The 18,364-nt window shown below is 40.6% G+C and overlaps 1 protein-coding gene across 2 annotated transcripts in view; it reads left to right on the plus strand.

Moving 5' to 3' along the window:
• Positions 1–1,662: 1,662 nt before the first annotated feature.
• Positions 1,663–18,364, plus strand: part of SLC36A4 (solute carrier family 36 member 4) — a 91,605-nt gene continuing 74,903 nt past the window's right edge. Inside the window, exons 1-6 of one of the 2 annotated variants that reach the window (XM_027647076.1) lie at positions 1,663–1,741; positions 10,505–10,628; positions 11,392–11,482; positions 12,509–12,597; positions 13,893–13,988; positions 15,553–15,637. In XM_027647076.1, coding sequence (XP_027502877.1) covers positions 1,714–1,741; positions 10,505–10,628; positions 11,392–11,482; positions 12,509–12,597; positions 13,893–13,988; positions 15,553–15,637 — 513 coding nt within the window. In that variant the 5' untranslated portion in view covers positions 1,663–1,713. Of the gene's footprint in view, positions 1,742–2,042; positions 2,172–10,504; positions 10,629–11,391; positions 11,483–12,508; positions 12,598–13,892; positions 13,989–15,552; positions 15,638–18,364 lie in introns of those variants that run through there. The other variant, XM_027647146.1, reaches the window with a different exon arrangement.

Consider the following 18,364-nt stretch of genomic DNA (forward strand, 5'->3'; position numbering starts at 1 on the left):
AAGGTTCTATCAAAAGGTGATCCTTTTAGGCTAGACAGTATATCTTCAGTTAAAAATCCTTCAGAGCACTGTGTCTGTCATTAAGATAGGACATCATCCCCCCTTCCAACAGCCCTGCATTAGGGTCCTCAAACCATGAAATAAAAGGTTATGGAATTGTACAAGCTTTTGTTTTACAAGTCTAAAAAGTTTAATTTCAGAGGACAGGTTTAGAGAGTAAGAATTCCGAGTATCACTGCAGTGACCTGAAGCTCTGATTGTAGCTTTTATTAGAGACTATGATTGAAATCTATTTTAGCATCTTGATATATTTGATTTCCAAATATTAAAAAAAAAAAATCTAAGAAATTACAAGAAACACTGCTTTCTTTTTTTTATGGATAGAAACATTTAATTATGAGCAGAGGATTTCTAAATCCACAGTGTTTTGAGTTGTTTCACTATCTGTGTTTCCTTCATGTTTATTTTGCTTATTGGTGAAGCTGTTGAGAAATTCTGATCTACAAGAGTCTGCAGAGGAGATGCAGCATTCCTGTGGAATCTGCAAAAAGTGGAACACCAGTTTCAGGGAGTGGGTAATTTGATATGAAACGATTAGTTAGAGATAACACTTCATATCATCCATCATTAACTATGATCCTCACAAATATCATTTTTTGTGTCTGAAGCACCACCCCTACAAAGACAGGCTGAGGCAGCTGAGGCTGTTCATCCTGGAGAAGAGTAGGTTGCATGGAGACCTCATAGCAACATTCCAGTATCTGAAAGAGGCCTACAGGGAGGCTGGAGAGGGACTCTTCGTCAGGAACTGTGGTGACAGGCCAGGGAGTAATGCGTACAAATTGAAAGAGGGGAAATTTAGGTTAGATATACAGGAGAAATTCTTTGCTGTGAAGGTGATGAGGCACTGGAACACATTGCTCGGGGAGGTTTTGTGTGCCCTGTTCAAGGCCAGGTTGGATAAGGCCTTGAGCAACCTAGTCTAGTGGGACGTGTCTCTGCATATGGCAGTGGGGTTGGACCTGGATATCTTTAAGGTCTGTTTCAACCCCTTAACATTCTATGATTCTATGAGTCATTTCTTGTTCCACACAGGGAAAATAATTTGAATTGTTGAAGGTGATTGACTTTCAGGAGGTCAAACTGCAAATCACAGGCAAGCTGAGCTGTCAAGTTCCACTCCACTCTTTGTTCCCACCCCTGATTTTAGTCTCTGCTGATTAATTATGGCTCTGTGCTTGCAGTGCCCCATGCAAAGCCACTCTCCCCAGTCCTGCCGAGGGCGGCAGATGTGGCCAGTGCTTTATGGGGCCATCACACCTGGGGCTGCAGCAGAGCCAAGGAACAACAGTAACGATGCTGATAATATCAGAGTTCAAGGAGCGTCTGGGCAGTGCTCTTAGTCATATGGGTTAGTTTTAGGTGGTCCCGCATGGAGCAGGGAGTTGCACTTGATGATCCTTATGGGTCTCTTCCAAACTGAGACACTCTGTATTTCTACGGGCAAGTCCTGAAGTGGACACAAAGCCGCCAGGGTACCGCCAGACCAGGGCACTGAGTACAGACACAACCTACATCGGGAGCCGGCACCGCCCCCTCAGCCCCGGCAGGCCCCGCCTGCCCGCCGCTCTCTTTGGTTCGCTTCCACGGGGCGCATGCGCCGCGCCGGTCGGCTCCACATCCGCGGAAGGGCGAGCGGAGCCCGGCGGGGCGATGGCCGGCGCGGCCAGGGACGAGCTGGGTGAGGCGAGGCTGAGCCGTGCGGCCCGGCGTTGGTCGGAGCGGCTGAGGGGCGGCGGGATTGCGGCTGGCCTCGGGGCGTGGGGAGGAGGCGTGAGCGCCGAGAGTGGCCGGCCACCTCCCACCCCTCTCCGCTCCAGCCGGAATGGTTCGGCCCACGGGGGATGCGCTGCGGCGCTCAGCACACAGAGGCGGGCGGGATGAACCATCCCACCTGGGGGAGGGGTGCGCTCTGTGCTGCTGCGTCTCCGCGGTGCCGGGGCCGGGGGAGCGGTGGTGAGGGCTGAGCACCCCGGAGCCGGATCGGCGGCACCTGAGGCCGGGCGGGCCGAGGGGAACGGAGCTGGGGATCTGCAGGGCTCGCTCCCTGAGGGCGTCAGTCACACCTGGCTAGCGCTCGGTTTCTTTGGGAAGTCACGGCCTCCATAGAAGTACATGAAAATACGTTCTCTGTCATCTGTGATGAAGGATTGTGGCTTGCTTTAAGTCTGTGTGTGGGAGGGTACATCGATGTTCATCTCTTAGTTTTTCTGTCCGCAGATGGACAAGATAGCTCGTAGCAACTGTAGCTATAAAGTGTAACCAGCCCGGGCTGGGCTGGTTGAAAATCTCGTCTCAAAGCTGTGTCCACAGAATCGCAGAATAGGTGAGGTTGGGAACGACCACAGTAGGTCTCGTGGTCCAACCTCCCTGCTCAGGCAGGGTCGTCCTAGAGCACATGGCACAGGATTGCATAAAGGTGGTTCTGGAATATTTTAAGTAAGGAGACTGCAACCTCTCTGGGCAATCTGCTCCAATGATTAGTCACCTGCACAGTGACGATGTTCTTCCTCACTTTCAGGTGGAACTTCCTGTGCCCGTGGCCTCTTCCCCTATTGCTTGGAACCACCAAGAAGAGCCTGGCCTTATCTTGACACCCCCCTTCACACCTTCAGATATTTATGCACATTAAGGAGGTCCCTTCTCAGTTGTCTCTTCTCAAGGCTGAACAGGCTCAGCTCCCTCAGCCTTTCCTCCTTTCCTCCTTAGAGAGGTGTTCCAGTACCCTAATCATCCTTATTGCCCTCTGCTGGAAATTTGAAGATTACAGTTCCACTGTAATCTGAGGAATTCGTCCTGTCCAGTGGTAATGGTGGGAATTGGAAGACATGCTTCAAATTTTATTGTCCCCAAGGCTGCTCCATCTTGCATCGAGGGACTGCCACCTCCTGAGGAAAGGTGGCTGAAAGATATTTAAGCCTTTTTTTTTTCCCTAAGGTTACAGGTCTGACAGTAGAAGCAGAATTTGTTTATGGGATTAACTGTTTAAAAATGCAGATCAACACCTGCTAAGAATTCTGAAGATTTTTATGTGGTTTTGTCCTGTTGAATACTTAATAAAGCGAAAGTCTTGCCAGTGTGTCTTCACTTGAGAGTGTGTTAATAGTAGAAATGTGTGGCTTGGTCTAGACAAGTGGATTATTTAAGACTAGCATTTTTCCAAATAAATGATCAATTGTGGGTTGGGGTTAAAGTGTGTAATAACTATGGAGACCTGTGCTTGTGTACACTTGGTTTAATAACTCTGTCCCACTTTATGAGCTTTCTGGATTTGACAGTTGTGATGCAAAAGCAAACAGTTCTTCATGCTTTTTGAGGTACGTTATTGACTTTCAACATTTGCTTAGAAATAACGATTCTCATGATTAATAAATTCTACCGCGAAGCTGAATAAATCTACTTTATTAAATTACAGTATGTAATGGAGACAGATAAATGACACAAGATATATTTTCCAAAGAAAAATAAAGAGGGATTTAAATAACAGCATGAAGCATAAAGTTCTTGACAAGCGAACACAACAAAAACTAATGCTATCTTTTACTATTCTGGAAAATATAATTATTAGTATTTAACAGGAACTTTTAAACCAGATGAGTTTTCCTTTTTAATTTTCAAACTGGAAAATATGTTTTAGTTTGAGGGTTTTGTTTAGTTTTATGTCTCTCATATTCAGTAAGAGTTGCTGTAGTGGAAGATAAAAAGGGAGCTGGCTTATGTATGGTGTATTGGGGTTATCTGTTATTTCCTCCTTTAAGCAGGAAAATTTACAGATGTTTATTGCTCTGGACCAGTGTACCCCTAGCACTACCATCCGTAGTCACTTTGTGTTGCTCCATAATTTCTTTGGAGGTTGCGGAAGCATGTGACTGAGTAACGTGGGAGATCATGTGTCCTTCAGGGATAATGCTGGACTATACAGTTAGATGTCTTCTGGAGAAATGCTGGGAAGTTTATTTGTAGGCTAAAGCTTGGGTAGTGGAGAAACAGATGCTTCTTTCTGTGGTTGAGGGAGTAACTGAGTGTTATTCTGAAAATAATTAGGGGCAATGTTTTCTTTGTAACTAAATTTGTCTTGAGAGCCCTGGTTCTGAACGCTGAATTAAAAAGCTTCTCCACAGCGTTGAGACAATAAATGGGTCATTTGTGGACTGCAGTAGTTGCTGGGAACACCAGGCCTCTCCAGTTGTCACAGGCGTGGTTGCTGCCGGACGTAAATGTGTTTTCTGTGTTACACTGTAGTGAAGTCTCCTTGGCTGTGTTTGCTATTCACAGACTCAAGCGCTAACCTTGTCCCATAAGAGCAGCTGGCCTTGGTTGGTGACACAAGCTCTGGGTATGCCCTCTGGATCATGAATATGGCTTTCTATAGCCTGTGGGAAAATATTAGCATAAAACCACATTTTAGGCGAGTGTAAAGATGACATGGTTCTGATTTTCTCTTTTATTCAACAGTCAAACCAGCTACTTGTTAACTTGAATCTTTATCCCAGTTATGGAGGCCCTGGGTCACCCTCTATTTAATAAACAGATTTCACAGGACTGTGAATCTTGTACAGTGTTTCTGGCCCTGTGGGCATATTCTTGTGTAGAAGCTGACCACGCAGTGGAAGTATCTATGAGATGTCCTTTGCCTGCTGCTTTTTGCTGAGCACTTAATATACATGTGAAGTGTTGCTCCAACAAGGTCTGTGTGTTCCTTATCCCATAAATGAGTAAAATTAGCTAATGGTGGGCTGTATTCTATCCCCCAAATCTTTTTATGCTTATATATCAAATCGAGTTTATTGCTTGCTGACACTGACTTCAAAAACCTGAAGGAAAAACAACTAAGCTAACAAAAAACAGATCATACAGTTAAATTGGATTTGTAAAGGGGGTTTTAGATATGACTTTGGCTAGGGCATGACCTTCTCCAAAGGAACAATAGAAGATTGTTCACTTGTGGTGCTGCATGGTTCAGTTAAATTTGGAAGTGTTAATTGCTTGAGCAGTATAGAAAAATTAACTAAAATTCTTGGTGAAAAATTTGTTTCTTTACAGAATTTTGGAGCCAAAGGATTGCTTTACTGTGCTGTAAAAGCTTTATAATTAAGTCCATTTAATAACAGTTCGAAAGTTTCTTTGGTAATATGTCCATAAACGTTGTCAAGATACTGGCAAATTCTAGGGGATAGAAAAGTACACTTGAAGATTCAAATCTGGAAATCCTGGTCATAGCGATTTAAACACCATAGGTTTAATTTCACTGTGTAACTGGTGGCTGATTAGTGACTGAAATTTGTCAGAGGTCTTTGAGGATACAGTGTTGACATTTATGCATGATTATAGTGTGAGGTGTAGCTGTGATGAATAAGTGAATTTATGTCTCCAGTGGTTTAAGGAGTCAATTTAAACATTGCAGTGGTTAACTCTCAGTGAAGTTGAAATGCACTCTGTGTTGCCTTGCTTGATAGTAGCAGTACTTGCAGAGCTTTTTGGCACCCTACTTGCATGGGTGTTCAAAGAAGAAAGCAGAAACAATGACAGATATTTAAATAACTGTTAAAGACAATCAGAAGACAGCATTTGATCTGAAAAGATTTTTGTGGTGGTACAAGGAGAAAAGAAATTCATATTAGCTGATTGAAAGACAATGCTGAAAATTGGCTGGTACTTAGGCTAAGTAAAAACAAAAGGGTGTGTAGAAGTGAAATTTCCTCATTCTTAGTTGTGCTGAGTAATGATAATGCAGAATTTTCAGTGGCTGGGCACTGGATTGGATCATTCATAGTGTGTTTGGATGCCGCCAGAACAGCTTGGAGGACATGGACCTAAGGTTGGCTGAGGTATGCTCTGCATCAGGTGCTTTGTGAGAGCAGCCAGACAACTTCATCTTTGATGCAAGTATGACATGTATATGCTGTTCTTGTAGCTGGAGTTTGAGATCTGATTTAAACTGTGTGTACTGGACCTTTGTAGGAAGCAATCAAAGTAAATGTGGGTATTCTGTACCAATTTTCTGGCAGTGACTGTGGACTTTCCAGAATCATTTATTTCAGGCTAAGTGCAAGTATGCAAAGCACCCGTTCTTTGACCTTGTGAGCTCAAGCTTTCTTGCTTGGTGTGCTCTGGACTACAAGTTTGGATCCATTAAATCTGGATGTTACACAAACCTGTATGTCACTGTGAGTATGGACTGTGCCGTGGGACACAGCCACAGTATTCCTTCCAGCAGCAGAGATCTCATCAAATAAAACCCCATGCTTAGAAATTCGCATGACCCAAACCTTGTATTATGTCCCAGGACCTTTACTCTTAACAGATTCACATATTTTAGGCCAAAACTATACACCAGTCATAAGATGAAGGAGGAATGACAAGGAGAAGAGGCAATTAAAAAGCATTTCTATGGCTAGAATAGAGACTAGATAGCACTGTTGGAATATTTTATACAATGCAGTATTTCAGGGGAACCTGTAGTAAGTATAGTTATCACAATGTGAGTCGATGCAGATTGCTGTTGCCTGTGTTTGAAAACTTCTAATAGAATTTATTCTCAAATGTGTTATTGCATTGGAACAGGATCAGCAAATTGCCAACCTTAGTGTACAAGTTGGAAACAGATATTCTGAGGTCTAGTTTAAGCAATTTCTGAGAACATAGGTAAATAGTTGACAGTAAGTTAGGTGGTTAGTCATCTGAGGGTTATTGTCATCACTATTCCAGCTCCAATAGACAGCTTTAAGCATGGGCAGATGACTTTTCAGAAGAAAAATAGCTTGTCTTAGAAAAATTCTTACTATTTAAAGGATGAGGGAAATGCTTGAGTATGTCTAAATCCTTTCTTAAAGGACTGCCTTTGTGATCAGAAGATGGGTCAGGAAGTTGGGAGAAAAGTAAAATGGGGTGTCTGAAAAATTCAGTCTTCTGAGTGTCATCTGGTTGCATGGTAAACAGTGTAGATGTATGTATATATCAAATGTTCCAGTCTCAGGTTGTAATGGAAGAAGAAAATTTTACTTTTCTCCCTTGACTGAGCAGTTGCTGATAGTCACCAGAGCTATTGGTCCTAAGGGTCATACTGGTTCCCTTACACTGCTAAATAGGAACCTTAGTTGCTGCATGTTGTCATTGTTGTTTAGCATTACAAAGAGCATCCTACAAAATGTGATGGAGACAAAACTGGAAAATATTTTTATTATTATTCCTTTTATATGTAGTTGAATCTCATGTGGTCACAGACTTTGCACGCTTGTAGTTTGGCTTGTTCCTAATGAAAACACTTCAGATTCTAAGTTTAGAATCAATATTTTAAAGAATGAAAACGAGCCTAATCAATTGCCCACTGGGTGAAACTTCCAGCTCCCTCTGACCCCTGAGGGGACAAACTTTTACTCCAGAACTAGAATGTGCAGGTCTTTGTGAGCATCAAATGAACCAGTAGGGACTCGGAGCTGAGAGAGGATGGTTGTGGCATCCTCAAGAATTAGTCAGCACAATGCTGTGGGAGCAGAGGGAAGGAACTTTGCTGATCCTTCTTTTGATCAATTTATAGACTATATGCCATGTAGTGAAACGTGTTTAAGTCTGTCTTGACTTCTATAATTAGAATATCACTGAGTATAAATTTGCTCTACAGTGTACTTTCTGGTTGAGTCTCTGACCTCTGATTTTTGCTCTTGACTAGTCATCTTTGCTTCTGTCAAGTGCTTTCATTACTGGCTTTCAACTTTACTGACATGAAATTCGGATGACCCTTTGGTTTTTTCAGGAGAGTTTGAGCTCTGCTTTTAATTTTAACAACTTGAATAAGCTGCCTTCTGCTTTGTAGGATTTTTACACTTGTTTTACAGTTTTTCTTTAGAGGTTCTTCTTACTTAGCATTGGCTTCAGTGCCCTGCTGGTGCCCTGCTGGTGGGTTAGACAGTGCCCTGCTGGTGGGTTAGACATCTTTAAGGTTTCATAAAAACCTTAATGATTTGTTGAATGGCTGTGATGGGTTGGCCCTGGCTGGATGCTGGGTGCCCAGAGAAGCCACTCTATCACTCTTCTCCTCAGCAGAACTGGGGAGAGAAAATATAACAAAAGGCTCATGGATTGAGATAAGCACAGGAGAGATCACTCACTAATTACGATCATGGGCAAAACAGACTTGACTTGGGGAAATTAGTTGAATTTCTTATCAGTCAAATCAGATAGGGTAATGAAAAATAAGAATAAGTCTAAAAAAACCCGTTTTCCCCATCCCTCCCTTTTTCCCAGGTTCAACTCACAATTTCTCTACTTCCTTCCATCCAGCAGTGCAGGGAGATAGGGAATGGGGGCTGTGATCCGTTCATCACGTTATCTCTCCTGCTCCTTTCTTCTTACGGGGAGGACTCCTCACAGTCTTCCCCTGCTCCAGTGGGGGTCCCTTCCCATGGGAGGCAGTCTTCCGCAAACCTCTCCAGTGTGGATCTCCCATGGGATCCACAAGTTCTACCAGCAAACCTACTCCAGCGTGGGCTCCTCTTTCCAAAAGACCACAGGTCCTGCCAGAAGCCTGCTCCAGCACAGGCTTCCCCTGAGGTCACAGCCTCCTCCACTGTTGGGTCCTGCAGGGGCTGCAGGTCGATCTCTGCAACCCCATTGACTTCCCTGGGCTGCAGGGGCACAGCAGCCTCACTGTGGTCTGCACCATGGGCTGCAGGGGAATCTCTGCTCCAGTGTCTGGAACACCTCCTCCCCCTCCTTCTTCACTGACCTTGGGGTCTGCAGGGCTGCTTCTCTCACATATTTTCACTCCCCTCTCCAGCTGTTGTTGCTCAGCAGTGTTTTCCCCTTCTTAACTGTTATTCCAGAGGTGCTGCCGCTGTCACTGTTAGGCTCGGCCTTGGCCATGGTGGGTCCATCTTGGAGCCGGCTGGCATTGGCTCTATTGACATCCAGCACCTTCTCATAGAAGCCACCACTGCAGCCCCTTGCTACCAAAACCTTGCTACACAAACCCAATAGAATGGCTACTTTTCAGTGCATTTTATATTTCCTGTCTGCGCATATCTTGTTTTAATTAATTGTTAATTTTTATCAGATTGACCATAATGACTCCCCAAAATAAAACTTTTATTTGGCATGTTCATATGCTTTTATGTACTTTAAAGATGTCAGTTGCCTGTACCTTCTTTTAAATGTATCTGCAGGCTCACAGGTGTTGCAGATTTCACAGCTATTCCGTTAGAATCCATGTTTTTCTTACATCATAAGTAAGCTTAAAATAGTTAAGGTATTCAGTTTTCATTCAACTTATGAAATATTTTTGCTTGCTGAATAGTCTTTTAATGTAGCTAATGTTTTAATGTATGTTTTAATGTAGCGAATGAATTTCATGGTATTCTTCAGTGTTTTCAGAGTTCTGTAAGCTATGTGGTAATTCACTGTGCTCTTGCATACTTAGAATTCGTTAAGGTTGGAAAAGACCTCTGAGATCACTGAGTCCATCTGTTACCCTAGCACTACCATGTTACTACTAAACCATATCCCTAAGTGCCACATCCACATCTTTTAAATACCTTCAGGGATGGTGACTCCACCACTTTCTTGGACAGCCCGTTCTGATGCCTGATAATGCAGTAATAGAAATATTCAGTAATGTTTAAGTCACAGGGATTTCTCTCTTTTTTTGGTGGAAGTTATGAAAGTTGAGACAACGTACTTTATGAATGGATACTGTGGTAGGCAAGTGCAGGGTAAATGATCTTTTTGCTCTTGGCAGGATTTACTTTACTTAACTGTAGTAACTTAAAAATGGTTATAATTTACTCAACATTAAACTGGCATAAGCTGTTAATTTTGCCTGAAAGGCGATTTTGTTCACTGCTGACTGCTTGCTCTTGCTAGGTGGTGTTACTTAGTTAGAAATTTATGTGAGTTTAAAAGATTCATGAAATTGCATCTTTCAAAGCATGGAGCCTGATTCCTTTATTTTGGTTCTTTCTCCATTGAATGGAGATATCTTCTGCGGTACCTGTCTTACCTATTCATTTTAGGATGGGATGACTCTGGGGTGTGCTGTTGCTTACCACTGATAAACATAGACTAAATGCTTAGTTTTGCAGTAGCTAACAGTGGGTAAGATAAATCTCTATCTTTTGTAACAATAGATGACTTTTCTGTTTTGCTTTTTGTTGTATTAGCTTGCAAAAGGATCTAAACCATTGACATTTTCATGATAAAAAGTTGGTTTTCTTAATGAAAACCTGTGGTGTTTGGCCATAATAATAATGATAATGATAATAATGAGATGGTGTACCACTTTATAGAGAGAGAATATCCTGTGCAAACTTGTCCTGTATGTATCTGCTTAAATCAGCATTATGGTTAGGAACACATGTAAACCTCGTGGCATGGGAAGTTTGAGTTGCGTTTTGAGTCTGAATTCTAAGTTTGTTTCTAATGCTAATGTAGTGTTAACTCTGTTGTACAGGCATGGAAGTAATGAAGCCTTTAATTGATGAAGAAGACTCAGATGGCATCTCAGAAGAAGAGCATGAAAATAATTTCCTGCCAGTTAAAACACATTACCAGCTTGGTAATGAAGAAGGCATTACGTACGTGTTACTCTTAAGTATCAACTTGTTTAAATTTGTTGCCTCTGCCTCATTTCTTATGAGCAGTTTACTGAACTGTGTAGGGGTTTTTTTGCACCTGCAGGACAGTTTTGTGGTTTTGTGGTTGTACATCAGGACTTTACATAGTTCTGCCAAAAAGCAGCCCATTTCGAATAAGTTTTCTCTTCTTTGAAAGCTAAGAATGTGGCCGTAAAATATTCCAAGGTTCCTATTTGCAAAGTGACTGGATTACTCAAAATCTAAACACTGTTTAAAGAAGATTTTGAGAAGATTCTGGAGATAGTCTGTTTGTGAAAGTTTAATTAGAAGAGATGGCAAAGGTTTGGGTTTTGGTTTTCTTTTTTAATTTGTATAAAGCTTTGGCTGTCAGACTTGTGATTTGCAGCTGGTAATTTTGTTTTTGAATGTTATTGATTCTAAAATAGTGATAAAACAGTGATAAAACTTGGTAATTTTGACTCTGAGGCAAATGAATAATAGAATTGCACAGAAAATAACATTTCACAAGTTGGAGTAAAGAACTGAAGATCAGACTTGTATGTTCTATTTGAGAGTGCTCACATATAAAGATGAATAAGAACATTATTTGAATGTGCTGCACATACTTTAAAATAACTAGACCACCAACGTGAGTTGAAGCTCTCAAAATTTATCACTTTATTATTAAATGACAGAGGATGTGGTTTTACTTTTGCCCCCTACCCCATCTCAGTGTACTTCTAATGTGATGTTTTATCCTCAGGTTTATACAAACACTTACTCACCTCCTCAAGGGAAACATTGGAACTGGGCTTCTTGGTCTTCCACTTGCAATAAAAAATGCTGGTATTGTGGTAAGAATTCAATTCTTTTTTCATACACTAGGAGAAATATCTGGACTGATTTACAGATATATGTCCTGAAAAACTAAAATCCCTATACTTCTTATTTGTTACTGCAATCTTAATAGAGTTGTGTTGATTTTCCTCTTTAGTCTAGTGAAATTAGTAGTGAAGATTAAGATTTTTATTTTTTTAAAAAAAGTTACTACTTCACCCTGAGGACTTCATTGCATGAGTTGCATTTTTGCGTAGCCAAAGTGTTTTTCTGGTCGAAACACAAACTTTGTAAAAAAATAAATATTTTGATTTACTCAGACTCCTGTAGTCCTATGGTGTCTCATGGGAATTGTTACTATGTGGTTACCTTTGTACACACTTCTCTAGAGGCAGATTGTATGTCCTAGGATACATCATCAGCTTGTTAAATCAATGTAGTGTTTCTGCAGAAACAGGCTATAGCACAGGTTGTTTATACCAGGTAATAAACAATGCATTTCCTAGGGCAGGGTAATTTTGCTCAAGTGAAATTTTCACCTTACAACTAAATAATCCTGTAATTCTATAGTACAGGATGTTCAGTTTAAGAGTGACAGTTACAAGCAGATTCCTTCTGTGAAAATTTCTAGTTAAACTTCCACTCTGAAACAAATTATTTAATTTGAGAATTATCTATAATTTGTAACTTTTGCTGTCATTACCACTTTAAACCAGTACAAACCACTGTTTTGAATTGGACACTATATGCAGTCTTCTCTCTCGACAAACTTTTTTGGGCAAAGGAAGCAGTTAGAGGAGTGCAGTTGTTTGTGCCCATTTGGTACTTATAGCCATCTCTCAAGTACTGAACGTAAAGTAAGAAATGTTGTGAAACGTCAGCAGTAACCCCCACTCTGAGAGAGGGAAAAAATGCAGTTGCACAAAATTTTTTCTTTTTGCTACAATGTGAATTTTTTTCATTTAGAGATTGTTCCCCGGAATATTTTCATGAGAAATTCTGTATATTTTCCGTGTCCTCCCTCTGTTTTTTTTCCATACCAGGTTGGACCAATCAGCCTTGTGTTCATAGGAGTTATATCAGTTCACTGTATGCACATCTTGGTACGTTGCAGCCACTCTCTGTGTCAGAGGTAAATGTGGAACTACTTGTTCAGTTGCTGAGTTTCAGTATTTTTTTCCTTAATTTGTCTGTTCTGTTTGTGATTTTTGGCCTACAGCTATAGCAGTTCCTTCTGTCAGTTTAGAATCTGCTAATTGTTGGAAGCAACACTCAAATTTGTAGCGTGTACCTATAAATGATAGGTGTGCTTTGTGCAACTCACTGAAAAAAAAATAATTGTTCTCTGTTCATATTCAAAATGAAATTAGTTTAACGTGTTGCCCAGTACCCTGCTCCCTGCTAGCAAATAATAGGATCTTTCTCATTGCAGTTTTAATTGCTTATTTTTGGTCCATTAGTCCTTCTTTATATTTGTAGCTTTCTTCATAGCTTCTGAATCTTCATAGCTTTGGAAAGAGTATAATTTATAAATAGCCACTTTATAAGTACCCTATAGGAATAAAAGATAAACTAAGAAGTGCTGTCAATGTCTTCCATGATTATATGTGAGTTCTATCTCTTTGAATTGTGACAACTTGATTCATTGAACTTGTAGTGCTGAAGGAATGAGTTAAAATGAGCTAGCGAGCAGATAAACACTAAATACTCCTCCAAGTGAGTTGTACAATATTGAGGGGAAGCAGTTATTCGGATTGATAGAGCTATTCAGACTGACAGAGTATTTTGATTAATAGTGACTTTTATTAAACATTTTTATCTTACTGTCAGGTGTTAAAAGAAAAACAGTGAGAGGGTCTCATGTTTAAAAAGTGCAGTAAAGGTTTTAAACTGAATAGAATTGCAAAACTATTCATGTCCCCGTAGCTGGAAAATCTCTTACCAGATTAATATGACATTTTACTGTGAATGGACCCTGTCATTCCTGAATTGTTCACTTCTTCCACTGTAGTTTTGAATGATCTTTGAAGATGATCACTGAAATAAGATCAATGAATCAGTTGTGACTGCTTGTGCAGGAAGAGTTTTTGAAACCTGTTCAAATTCTTTGTGACTTTTAGATTTGAGATCAGTTTCTTAAACTCATAAGTATCTGATTTTGGATTAATTTATAAAAAAACTTTGTTCTGTAAGGAACTTATTTAGTACTGTTGAAGTGGGGGAAGCAACATTGTGTTTAACGTGCTTGTTGAGTGCTAAATAATAGCCCTTCCTGGAGTGAGGAATTCCAAGCCATACCTCTGAAATTCAGCAGCAGTGGAATGTTGCCACAGGTGATAACTTGTTATAATCATGGGAAACCAACAGCATTTTCAAGGTAGGGCATATTTTTAATAACTCCATTCTTTCTTAATTTTTTGATTTCAGGATGAAAAAGTCCTCACTGGGGTATAGTGATACAGTTAGTTATGCCATGGAATTGGGGCCCCTTGCTGCTCTTCAGAAACGAGCTTCTTGGGGCAGGTAAGTTTGAATTAGAATTTAATTGAATAAATTAATTATTAAAAAATAATGGTTTGACTTGGAATGATAGGAGAATTTCTTTTTACTAAGATGTTACCTCCCTTAAAAATGATTTTTTTGCAGTGTCATTTGTTATTTCTTGCTACCAGGTAGTAGTGGTGACATGGGAGGATGTCTGTCTCTCTTAGGCGTTTCAATTTTCAGGTCTAAAAGAGCTGTGAAGAAAAAGAATTCTGTTTAGTAGTATAGGAAGAGATGTGTTATAACCAGAAATGCATTCTGTATTGTCTGATGTAGTGAAGTTTTCATTCTCTTTTACCGGCATTCCCTGCGTCAGAGTTCCCTCTTTAAGCAGGTTGACACTGTAGATGTTAATTACTTTAATGGATTTATTCAGAAAGGAAGCAAAGAATTGCTTTGCTTCCTGTTTAAATATAACATACAAATAATGGATAAAATAGGTACTGTTTTTGCAATAATGACATGAAGATGTTAATAGCTTGTTTCTCTGTTAAATACTTTATCCCTCTTTTAAAAAAGACTATTATATTTTTCTTTGCCATTTGTTGCTGTAGAGCTGTTTGTGGAATTTGTAGTATGACTGCGCAGTAGTGAAATTGTGAATAGTGGAACAAACATATTGCTCAACGTTAATTTAAAGTGGTTTTTACCTCACTTGTGGAAGAATTTTTTTTGTTCCTGTTATTTTCAAGGATGCAGCATCTTGCATCAGGGGTTTTGGCTATTACTTTGTTTCAAGTAAGCAACAGGTGAGCTAGTTCTTTTAAGATCTTTCGTGATGACTTTGTAGGAATGGAGAAGAGCTCAATTAGAGGGAAAATTGATTTGTACTGATATATAATGACAATTCTCTATTGCACCTAAGAGTTACAAGCCACAAATGGCAATTGGATCTCCAGAGACACTGTACTGCAGCAAATCCATTCTCTGGGGCAGATCTCTGCTGTATGCTTAACTCTAGCAGAGCTTCATTACAGCATGTCTTCAGGCCACTATTGTGTATTACTTTTTTTCAAAAACAATCTGAACCATAGTTTAGTGTTTTTTCAGTAATATACAGTGTCTGAATGTTTATTTGGGTACATTGACATAGAACTGCCTGGTAAGATGTGAAAGTATTATCTTGAGTTGATGCAACTTTTATGTCTTAGACTGCATATGAGACATTTCATCTCTGGACCTGGTGGAAAACTGCTGTGTTGGGGGCTAAAGGGTGCATCAAATATGTATGTCTGTTGTTAACATTTGTACCACATTAAATCCTTGAATTTCATTTTATGCCACTTTAAAATATGTTGAGTACCTTTTTTTTTTTTTTTGAGAGACTGTGATGCCTACTTAGTGTTACCTTAAAAACCACACACACAAAACCCACCCTGTCTTGCCATAAGGGAAGCATGTATTGCAGTAATTGCGAGATTTATGTGGCATTTGAGTGTTGCATTTTGATTACTGAATAAAGGAGCAGTAATTGCATGTTAGGTAACAATGGGTTAATTATTTGGATCTTAATTATAATGTATGTTTGTTTTTTCTTCCTCAGGTGTATTGTGGACTTTTTCTTAGTGATAACACAGCTGGGATTTTGTGGTGTTTATGTTGTGTTCTTGGCAGAAAATGTGAAACAAGTGAGTAATGTTGCCATATGGAAGCAGTTATGGGTTTAGATTAATTTTTCCTCACTTTTATTTCCTGTCCCTATAAAGCTTTTGGTAAATAGGAGCAATGTCCAAAGTGAACGGAACTCAGACCTTGTGAAAGTGTTTATTGCCTTCTGACTTGTTTGTTGAATTTAAAACTTAATTGCGGACGCGATAGAAAATAAGGATGAAACTGGATGAGGAGCCAGTTGTCCCTGAATTTTTTTTTCCCCTAGGCCTTCTGCTGACAGCCTTTTTTTACCCCAAACTTCCTGGGCATATTTTACCCTTTTCCTGTCACTGGAATATTTCTTTTGTTCCTGTTTAGTCACTTCCCTTCGCAGAATCCACTGTATCTAAACTAATCCTGACTTTTTGTTCCTAAAAATGCCTGACATTGAAATTTCCGCTGCCTCCTCAGTAGTCAGTTCCAATGCTTTCTTATCTACTAGACAGCTGCTTCTTTGTAGAAGCTTAAAATTTCTTATCAATGTTGCAAGTCCTTTATTTCATGTTCTAGCTCTAAGTGATTTATTCTTTTCGATTTGTGGATACTGTTTATATTTTTGAATATTATTATCCTGTCTCCCTTCTATCTAATATCTAATAGAGGGGAGACATGATAGAATCTAGTAACTGTTGTTGCTTTTCTGTGAACGCTTTGCAATTGGTCACATAGTTTACTTCAAGTTTTGTCCCTGAAGTTGGTTAAATCAACTAAAAATTGCAAATGAGTCACCACAACTACAAATACCTATACACTTCCCCAGCAATCCCAAACCTTTCAATAAAACCCAGCTATCTCTTTTCTTCACCTCAACCATCCATCACTGACAAAAGGAAACAAAACCATGCCTATGACTTTCATGACAGCTGCTCCTGCTTTCATTCATGTGTTTTGTCTCTTGTTTTCCAGTCCTTCTAAGCTCTTTCTCATAGGTGGAGATTATTCTGTTGACAGGGTCCCTTGTGTGTGTTGGTCATTCCCCTTTGCACACCCTGCAGTTGCAGGCAGAAGTTTGTGTGTCTGAGCAGGTGGTCCATGGAAGGAAGGAAGGTTGGATGTTCAAACACAGGCACGTTGAGTTTGTGATGCTTGCTCCTCCACGGGCTTTTTAAGATGCCTGGACTCTACCAATATGCTTTGCTGTGTTTCCTGCTTATGAGATTATGGTTAGTCACTTGACATAAACCTGATGAGGATGAATCTGGGCCTGTGTCTGTAGAAGCGCTGGTGAGGCCTTGTACTTGAGTACTGGGCCTCTCACTTCAGGAAAGACACTGAAGTGCTGGAGCTTGTCCAGGAAAGGGTGATGGAGCTGGTGAAGGGTCTGGAGGACAAGTCTGATGAGGAGCAACTGAGGGAGATGGGGTGTTTAGTCTGGAGAAAAGGAGGCTGAGGGTGAATCTTATCATTCTGTACAACTAGCTGAAATGAGGTTGTAGTGAGGTGGGGGTTGGCTTCTTCTCACAGGCAATTAATGACGGGATGAGTGGACATAGCCTCAAGGTTCACCAAGGGAGGTTCAGGTTGGACAACAGGAAGAATTTTTTCATGGAAAGGATTGTTAAGCATTGAAATGGACTGCCCACGGAGGTGTTGGGGTTACCATCCCTGGAGTGTTCGAGAAGCGATCAGACATGGCACTTAGTGCTGTGGTCTAGTTGACAAGGTGTGATCGGTCACAGGTTGGACTTGATATCTTGGTGATCTTATCCAACCCAAACAATTCTGTGATTCTGTGATTCTTTATATGCTCCTGTATTTAGAGAAGTGTGTGAGGAATAAGGTATGGCAGGTTACTGAGCATTAATCATCCGTGTAGATTCTTATTCTGCCAGCAATGGAGAGCAGAGTAGTACCACGGTAATTTGAACAGTCTGATTTTACTCCTTTCTTCTTATACAAAGTGATGATGACTGCGTCACACAGGTCTGATGGTAGTTTGCCTAGTTGCCAACAGCGTACCACAAACTCATGAAATTTAGCATGGAGTGCTTGGCCCCCATGCTTCCAGACTTAATGTGGAATTCCATCAACCCCAGCTGCCCTGCCAATTTTCACCTGCTGTATGGCCTTAAGAGTTTCTCCTAAAGCGGGAACAAGTATCCAATTCATTCTTCACCAGTTGTTGTGTGATGAACTGAATTGCTGAGTCTTGAACTACACGGCTAGTACTGAAAAGAGTCTGAAAGGGTTCAGACCATCGATTCAGAATGGAGGTTTTATTTGTCAGAAATGTTTGACCATCGGTGCTGAGTAGAGGGCTTTGGACCTGGTATGTAGGCCCATACGCTGTTTTCAAGGCCTCATAGAATCCTCTGTGATCACTCTACGCATAATTGAGTTTTTTCAACTAGATTGATCCACCACTTGTTCTGGACAGGAAGGCCCATACTTAAATCATCTTGTCCAGGAGCTGCTTTATGCTGACGCCGCCGCCCTTGTCACCCACACAGAAGCAGCTCTGCAGCGTTTAACATCCTGCTTTGCAGAGGCTGCTGAGCTCTTTGGACTAGAAGTCAGCTTAAAGAAGACAGAAGTTGTCTATCAACCTACACCTCAGGACATCTTCCATCATCCCCATATCACCATTGGTGAATCAGAGCTCAAATCAGTCCAGCAGTTTAATTACCTAGGTAACCTCATCTCCTCAGATGGTAAGATCGACGGAGAGATAGACAATAGGTTAGCAAAGGCATACAGTGCCTTCA

The sequence above is a fragment of the Corapipo altera genome, unplaced genomic scaffold, assembly GCF_003945725.1.
Source record: "Corapipo altera isolate COAL_440 unplaced genomic scaffold, ASM394572v1 0, whole genome shotgun sequence".
NCBI lineage: Eukaryota > Metazoa > Chordata > Aves > Passeriformes > Pipridae > Corapipo > Corapipo altera.